The following is a 9,016-nucleotide window of genomic DNA, read 5'->3' as shown; positions in this document are numbered from 1 at the left end:
TTTTAATTGGCCTTAATTGAAATTGTTTCCAGAATTTTACATTTCTTAACTTTAGATATGCCACATAGCAGTAATTCTCAAACTTTTCAGTCGGAGGATCTCATTACATTTTTTAAAAATATTTTTTAAAAATCTGCATTTTTGAGAGACAGTATGAGTGGGGGGAGGGAGTGGGAGGGGGGGAGGGAGGCACAGAATCTGAAGCAGGCTCCAGGCTCTGAGCTGTCACCAGCAACCCTCAGTTTATTCTCTGTATTTAAGAGTCTCTTCTGTTTGTCCCCCTCCTTGTTTTTATTATTTTTGCTTCCCTTTCCTTATGTTCATCTGTTTTGTATCTTAAATTCCTCAGATGTGTGAAGTCATATGACATTTGTCTTTCTCTGGCTAATTTCACTTAGCATAATACCCTCTAGTTCCATCCACGGAGTTGCGAATGGCAATGTGTATATATATATATACACATACACACACACACCACATCTTCTTTATCCATTCATCCATCAGAGGACATTTGGGCTCTTTCCATACTCTGGCTATTGTTGATAGTGCTGCTATAAACATGGGGGTGCATGTGCCCCTTCGAAACAGCATACCTGTATCCCTTGGATAAATACCCAGTAGTAATTGCTGGGTTGTAGGGTAGTTGTATTTTTAGTTTTTTGAGGAACCTGCATACTGTTTTCCAGAGTGGCTGCACCAGCTTGCATTCCCACCAACAATGCAAAAGAGATCCTCTTTCTCCGCATCCTCTCCAGCATCTGTTGTCGCCGGAGCTGTTAATGTTAGTCATTCTGACTGGTGTGAGGTGGTATCTTATTGTGGTTTTAATTTCTATAGGAAGTCTTTCTTGAAGTAGGAGGCAATTTTTTTCATCTTAGAGATGAGGACTAACACTGATTTGTGTGAATAGCAAACATTTTGTATTAACTGGCAGAACTCAACTTTTTGCTTTATAGATTGACATGGAGTGCTTGGGCACTTGATAATAGATGTTCCTGCAATCAATTTCACTTTAGATTACACCAATGCCAGTGTGTATTCTAGGAAATTGAGGTCTATCCTTAATTAGGACATATACAATTAGGATTAAATATCTGTAACCGATATGTAATGGAACAGTAGCTGCTTTTCTATAATTTCTATTACACTCTTATAGTTACACCACTTTTGCCTCTAAGTGGTTGTGTTCTCAAACAGCTTCACTTTTTAGAATATTTTATAAAACTTTATATGTGGTGTTATTAGAAGTGTTTACTTTTGAATAAGCTTATATGACAATCCAGAAGGAATAAGGCTATACTTTACTGGTTCATTCAGTCTCAACATCAGAGACTTTCACTCTTGTTACATTATAGGCTCTTGTTGAAAGACTAGAATAATTTTTGGAGAAATTTTTGTGGATACGTAAACAAAAATTATATCCAGAACCCCAAATTTTAATGTTTCTTTAGTGCTAAAAATGTAAGCTTTTCATAAAGGAAAAACTGATGACTGATAATTATCGAAAATTTCAAGTTAAAAATAGACACACAAAAAGGGAACTAGTACAATGGCTATCCATGAACCCATTACTCAGCTTAAAATATTATCAACATTCTTTTATGCTTTTGTTCCCACATGCACACTTTTTAAAAAATGTTAATTACCACATCCTTATAACTCCACAAAATTAACAGCTGTAAAAATCTTTAATCACTCGCTACTCAGTTCAGTTTTCCCTATGTATCCATTACTCTTCAGCTATACTACTGTGACTTTAAATGGATCACTTGATTGAAAACACTTCTTACCTGTTTGTGTTTTTATTTGGAAAGCTGGAATGTATGATTTAATTTTAATACAAATGGTTATTTTTTTAATGTTATAGTCACACTAAGTCTTCCTCTGACCTCCAACCCTTCTTTTTCCACTGAGAGACAATCATTTATCATTTTCCTGCCTGGGCTTCTAGAAACATTTTACTCTTGGGGTACCTGGGTGGCTTGGTCGGTTAATCATCTGACTCTTGATCTTGGCTTGGGTCATGATCTCACGGTTCCTGAGATGGAGCCCTGCATTGGGCTTTGCACTGACAGCGTGGAGCCTCCTTGGGATCCTCTCTCTCTCTGCCCCTCTTCCACTCACACCTTGCTCTCTCAAACTTAAAAAAACTGTGAGATGAAAATGACCAAAACAAAATATAATTCTAACTTCCAGCCTATCTGACCTTTCAAACTGGAAAAAGACCTTTAACTTTTATGGTGTGCCCCTTCCTGTCTATATATTGCTGCCTATGTAGTCTTAGAAAACATCAGTTACTATGAGCTATGTTAAATAGCTGACTTATGGAAACAGCAAATAATAATAAAAATTAAACTCAGGTAGACTTGTTCAAGCTACCCAGTGCTAGGTACAATGGATGTTCTAGATAAGAGTTTCCTCTTGCTCTTCTACAATCTGAATTTAAATCCTAAACAATGGAGAAATAACCATTTAGTAAGGAAAGTGTTGAGATTTTTAAAACTTTTATATGTGAACTAGTAATTTCTTTTTCTTCTTCTAGTGATATTTCCTACAAATAACACACAGTGCATATATTTTACAGTTTCAATCTTATTTTTTATTCTCCATGGAATGCTGGATTTAATGTTATAGTATGGTTGTCAAAGCTACTGAAATGTGACAAATGTCCATGTCTAAATGCTGCAGAACAGTATAACTTTAATGATTTTAAACAAAAAAGTTGTTATTTTACAGCTGAGGTCTGATGGTTTATAAACCGATGCCTATGTGTATGGCCAGCCACAAACCTTGGGGATGTTTATTACCTGTACATGTATATACAAATATATCCCATACATATATATGCACACAGGCATGTATTAATTTATGTGTGAAATTTATAAAATTATATACATACACATACATGCATATCTATACACATATACCCACCCTCACCATTGAGGCTCACTTTTCTAACACTAATCAGCTTCATGCCCAATTATTATTGCTGCCCATTATATCTACATGATTTTAGTGCCAATACCAAGCACCTTGTAGGATGCAGGATAGGTACATCTGTGCATACAGATATGTGTATTTATGTATGTTTGTGTATATAAAGGATTTATTTCTCCCTTTTATGCTTCAGTCATGCATTACTACAATAAACAGTCTTTTCACCATAGGTTTGGAATTCTAAACAGTGTAAAATCTACTTCTGGAAAACTGTATATGTTCATAGTTACAAAAAATATATTATATATATATATGATTGAAACCTATTGAGTACATATGTTCTCTGAATCGGGCTATATCCTAGCCATTAGATAAATTAAAAAACACCCTCTTAATAGGATGTTATGATAGCCTTAAATAGACCATTACCTGTATTTAGAATAGTTGATATATTTTAAAAGTTGACAAAATGATGTTAAAGATTTGAAAAACACTATGCATCTGCATTAAATATATAAAGGTTTCCACCAAGGGCCAGGTTCAATTCATTGTCTAAGATTTTCATGTTCCAAGAGTGACCAATATTGTAGTCATTATTCTTAAAATTATGGCTCATTAAGGCTTTTATACAAAAAAAAAAGCCCTATTTTTAATCATTTATAAAAACAAGTTCTATTTAAAAGAAAAAATGTACATGAACACTAAAGTACTCATGGATATTATCCTGCACAAAGGGACTATGTAAAGACAGGAGGCTCGTTCCCAGTAAGAACACCTCATGGTAGCACATGTAAACCTGGTTTGGTTCCTCTGCTCTGCAGCTATTCAGCACGTAAAATTTAAACCATTTCACATTAACATTTAAATTTAATACAGTGCAAATATTTGAGAATAACTTGTTCCCCCCAGTGAAACAAGAACCAGCGTTATGCTGAATATTCTTCAGATCTATTTACACATTGAGCTAAAAGTTCACCATAAACTTTGAAATTTGCTGAATATCAGCAGAAATGTAACTGAACTAGCAGCAATTGCATTTACAATATTTGATAGTTACTTGAGAGAATGCATAAAATTTTCCAGGCTGTACTCTGAATCATATTGCTCTTGATCCCAAAGATCACTCAGGTTTTCAAGGACTGATTTCATACTTGCTTTTCCAGAAGTAGAGGTGTCGGCCTTTTCTGCTTTGCCATCCTTAAAAAAAATTGGCAGAAAGATAAAGTGAAAGATTATTAACTTCAGAAATTATAGTTCCTAACATTGCACTCATTCATTAAACACTTCAAGCAATGTGCAAGTTCATGACCTCCTAACAATTTTATTTTAAGCTTTTTATTTAGGAAGAATTTCAAGATTATAGAATTATAAGAACATTCCAAAGACCTCATTAATTGTATATGTATATATTAAATATATAAATTATCAGCATTTAAGTTGTGGATATTATGCCTTTTTATCCTAGATAGGATTTAGCCTGTATTCTTTTTTTTTTTTTTTTTTAATGTTTATTTATTTTTGAGAGAGAGAGGGAGACATAGAATCTGAAGCTGGCTCCAGACTCTGAGCTGTCAGCAGAGCCTGACGTGGGGCTCAAACTCAAGAACTGCAAGATCATGACCTGAGCCAAAGTCAGATACTTAACCAACTAGCCACCCAGGTGCCCCAAAATCAACCTGTATTTTTAAGAATAAGGATGTTCTCTGACATAACCAAAGTATAATGATCAAATTAAGGGAACTTAACACCTATGTGATATAGTCCATGTTCAAATTTTGCCAAATGTCACAATAGGATCCTTTATGGTAATAGCTTTTGCTTCCCTAGAACATCCGCTAAGCACAGTTCTGCTCGCTGAAAGTCACCCATAAGAATATTCTTTCAAACAGAATAAAAACTATTTGAAAATAGCAATCCAGGGGCACCCGGGGGACTCAGTCGGTTAACTGTCTGACTTGGGCTCAGGTCATAATCTCACTGTTGGTGAGTTCGAGCCCTGCATTGATAGCGCAGAGACTGCTTTGGATCCTCTGTCTCCCTTTCTCTCTGACCCTCTCCAACTCTCTCAAAAATAAGCAAACGTTAAAAAAAAAATAGCAATCTAGGTTTCTTTGGGCCTTCTCTTTTCTAGGTTATACATATCTTGTTCAACCTTACTTATATGACATGACTGAAGAACCTGCCTCCATCTGGCTATCTCTTGAGGACTTAATTAATTACTGTTTAAAATGTAGCACTTAGCACCAGACATAATATTCTAAATGTGAGCTGTAATGGAACTATTTTCTTTCATATTTGAACATTACAATTCTGTTATTAAAGCTAGTTTGATTATATAAGGCCACTTCTCACCATAATTTATACTGTGTGTACATTTGACTTCCTGAACCTATGCAGGACTTTAAATCCAATCCTATTAAGTTCTACATTATTAGACTGAATAATACTTCTGGCTGCTGCATCCTTTGATTATGGATTGTTATCCAATGTATTAGTTCCATCATCCACAGTAACAATAATGGCTATCTATGATTTTTGAGAATCTCTACTAGGTACCCTTTCTAAGTGCTTACATATACCATTTCATTTTCCCTTCACAACCATGCAGTGATACAGACATTTTTATCCTCCCAAAAGCAAAGATGTCTCTGAGGGAAGAAGTTAATTTGCCTAAGGTCACTAGTTAATCAGAAGCAGGGCAAAAAACACAGACCCAGGTCTAGCTGACTCCAGTGATACTTGTCTTTTAGCAGGAAAGGGCTAAAAAAAACCTTGAGGCAAAACACTAAAGATGGCCATCAGGAAGTCCAAACTTCAAACATCCCTTAGTATCCTGAAGTATTTTATCTGGACATCAAAAATCCCCTCAAAGGGTTGCCTACTTAATACTAAAGTGAATGCCTTTTGCCACTCACTCTAATACATTCACCAGGCAGTCCCAGAAGTTTGTGAACACCTTAAAGATAAAGCAAATTGTATAAGTTTGTATAAGTTCTTTACCTTATCAAGAGTAAACAGATCAAGAAGTTGATCTGTCCCCATACTCTGCAAACTAGAATTCTCCTGGCTAATCACAGTATTCGCGATGTTCATCTTAAATTTTTGCAAACCCATTATTTTCTCTTCCAACGTTCCTCTGGTTATCAATCGGTATACGTTAACCACACGTTTCTGAATGAAAAAAGAAGTTAAGCAGCTGCAGCACAAATAAACTGATAAACTTTGAGGTTCACTAAGTCAGGGGGCTTGCATACCTTAACTAAGTACTTGTATCTAATTAGGGTTGGGTTTTCTTTCTTTACCTGGCTTAATGAGCTTCAAATCTTATCATTTTGCAGAGAATATTAGGAATGGACAGTATCCAAGGTTTCCTCAGCACAAGTACCTTATTTAATGCATGAGGAAGTGGTGGCACAGTATTAGGTGACTTGCCTAACGTCACAACGCTCAGCATCAGAGAAGGAACTTAAACCAAGGCTCCCTGTCTTTTTTGGGATGGGTTATTTTTCCCAGTGCAGAAGTGAACACTGGTCAGTGATGACTTTTTACCTGCCCAATGCGATGGGCCCGGTCCATGGCTTGCAGATCACGCATAGGATTCCAGTCGTGCTCCACAAATACTACCGTGTCAGCGCCAGTTAAGTTAAGCCCTAGGCCACCAACATGAGTTGTAAGTAAAAGAACATCTATGGATGGATCATTGTTAAACCTAAAAGTATAGATATTAAAAAATAAAATTAATACATTTCTAAGGTTTCTATAACAAACTGGACTGTTAAATAACAATTAAATAGCACAAATGAGAACACTGCTTTAAAAATCTATGATAAAGGTGCACCTGCCTGGCTCAGTTGGCAGAGCATGCAACTCTTGATCTCAGGGTTTTGAGTTCAAACCCCACACTGGGCATAAAGCTTACTTAAAAATATATGATGTGGACATTTTTTAAAAATATACATAACACCTTCAACAGTAGAAAGAATATATTCTAGAACATTTCAGATATTTGACAAACAGAAATAAGTCTGGGTTGTGTTTTAGGATGCCAGATAAAGAGTAAATTGCAAAAATAATTAAACACTAATGAAGACAAAACCCAACTATGAACCTTTAACATGTGGAGACAGAAGAGAAGAATTGGGGAAAAGGCTAGATCAGTCAGGAAAATTAGAGAATGAGGTGCTTGCTACAATTGTGTTTTGACATCTAATAGCTTCTAGAAACATTATTACCTAACATTATTGCCAAGCTACCACTTATTACATTCTCACTATGAATCAAAAGGTGGGGCTTTAGACTTTATATACATTATGGTATTTGTTTAAAAAGCTGTATAAAGATATTATTACTGTCCTTATTTTTGATAAATATGACCAACAGAACATGTCTAGAGTCAGGAGTCACAGCTGGGTCTGCCTACCTCCAAAGCCCCTTTGTAGGTTTCTAATACTACTGTGCCTAACAATCTCTCAAGGATGCTTACGAAAAAATGCTCACTCTTAGAAGTCAGCAGGTCTGGGACAGAACCTAGGAATCTGCATTTAAAAACCCAACCCCTGAGGTTTCTAAAGCACAGAATGCAAACCACACTTAAACACCACACTGGAGGTGACTGAGTGTCTCAGGTGGCTAAGTGTCTGACTCCTGATCTCAGCTCAGGTCTTGATCTCAGGGTTGTTGAGTTTGAACCCTGTGTTGGGCTCCACGCAGGATGTGGAGCCTACTTAAAAAAATAAAAGAAATACCACACTCACCAATTCGGCTTCCTACCTGGGCCAGCTTCCAACTTGTTCTCGGCAGAGACACACACAGGGATCAGTCAGAGATCTTAGCTAAGCCATCTGTTTGCTTCTTCCTACCCTAACTCCCGAAAAAAGGTGAGGGGGGAAAGTAGTTGTCTCTACTTTTTGTTGATGCCTTAAATTTCTTCCAAGCCCTTCATAGTGCCTCCCTAACACTGTCACACTTTTTTTTTTTTTTAAACTAAAACTATTCAATTATATTTTTGGAGTTCTAAATTTTAAAAATGATTTAGTTGGGCTGAATTATACAGTAACAAAACACATGTGCAGATATTTAGCCAAACAATGTTTCATGAGGCAAACTTCTCTATCAGTGATAACTGACTATAGCTTGATTTCTAAGAGTTTTAGAAGCCACTTACCGTGAAACAATGGAATGCCTCTGACCAGGAGGTATGCTGCCATCTAATCTCAGATAAGTGACAGAGGGTAAGTGAGGTTTGAGAAGATCATGTTCTACTATATCAAGCATGCTTTTAAGCTGACAGAAGATTAGTATCCTGTGCTGGGCCACAACAGACTCTGTGCCACTCTCTGAAGTGCTGCCATTTCCCAAACCGCAGTCCAACAGCAACTTGAAAAAAAGAATCAGTTGTTATATAGGTGTTTAATAAAGTATAATCAATCTCACTGTGACAAATACTTCCCCTTATGCTAAGAAAAGGTTAAACTTATCTGTCACCTGGAAAGCACATTAGCACTCTGAGCTGTAATCTGTCATCCTGAAGCCTCTGGAACTAGTTTTGAGGTGCTCAGGCTTAGAATCTCCTGGTTACCTCTTCAGGATATTCTCTAACAGGTCCTTCTCCCCCTTTCTGAGTTACTTGAGGCTCACTAGAGTCTCAATAAATGTTTACTGAAAAAGATGATCCTTAAGCAAAACAGTTCATGAAAAGTTATAAAAGAACAGAGTATAAAGAAAACAATGCAGCTAAATCTGGCCGAAATCAAAATTACAAAAAAGAAAGAATTATCAACCAAGATCTTTAACAGCAAGAACCATGCTGCTATAGATCTTTTGTACTTCCTGCCTACTTAAATTGTTCAGTGCTTGGCACATAGCAGTTACAATAAATAAATGTGCCTGGGTGGCTCAGCCGGTTAAGCATCTGACTCGGGAATATGGCTCAGGTCTTGATCTCACTGTTTGTGAGTCTGAGCCCTGCACTGGGCTCTGTGCTGGCAGCTTTGGATTCTCTCTCCCTGCCCCTCCCCCACTCGTGTGTACTCTCTCTCAAAAATAAACTTAAAAAAAAAAAAAAGAAAAAGAACTAAAT

General features: G+C 36.5%; 1 protein-coding gene across 1 annotated transcript in view; it reads right to left on the bottom strand.

Moving 5' to 3' along the window:
- Positions 1-2,592: 2,592 nt before the first annotated feature.
- The window catches only part of BTAF1 (B-TFIID TATA-box binding protein associated factor 1), a 117,585-nt gene continuing 111,161 nt past the window's right edge, over positions 2,593-9,016 (bottom strand). The window contains exons 35-38 of the mRNA XM_015061892.3: positions 8,102-8,313; positions 6,487-6,646; positions 5,938-6,108; positions 2,593-4,134 (exon numbers count right to left, since the gene is read on the bottom strand). Coding sequence (XP_014917378.2) covers positions 3,991-4,134; positions 5,938-6,108; positions 6,487-6,646; positions 8,102-8,313 — 687 coding nt within the window. The 3' untranslated portion in view covers positions 2,593-3,990. The remainder of the gene's footprint in view (positions 4,135-5,937; positions 6,109-6,486; positions 6,647-8,101; positions 8,314-9,016) is intronic.

Source organism: Acinonyx jubatus, chromosome D2, assembly GCF_027475565.1.
Source record: "Acinonyx jubatus isolate Ajub_Pintada_27869175 chromosome D2, VMU_Ajub_asm_v1.0, whole genome shotgun sequence".
Taxonomy (NCBI): Eukaryota; Metazoa; Chordata; class Mammalia; order Carnivora; family Felidae; genus Acinonyx; species Acinonyx jubatus.
Note: the sequence above shows the minus strand (reverse complement) of the source record. Positions and strands in the feature narration are given on the sequence as shown.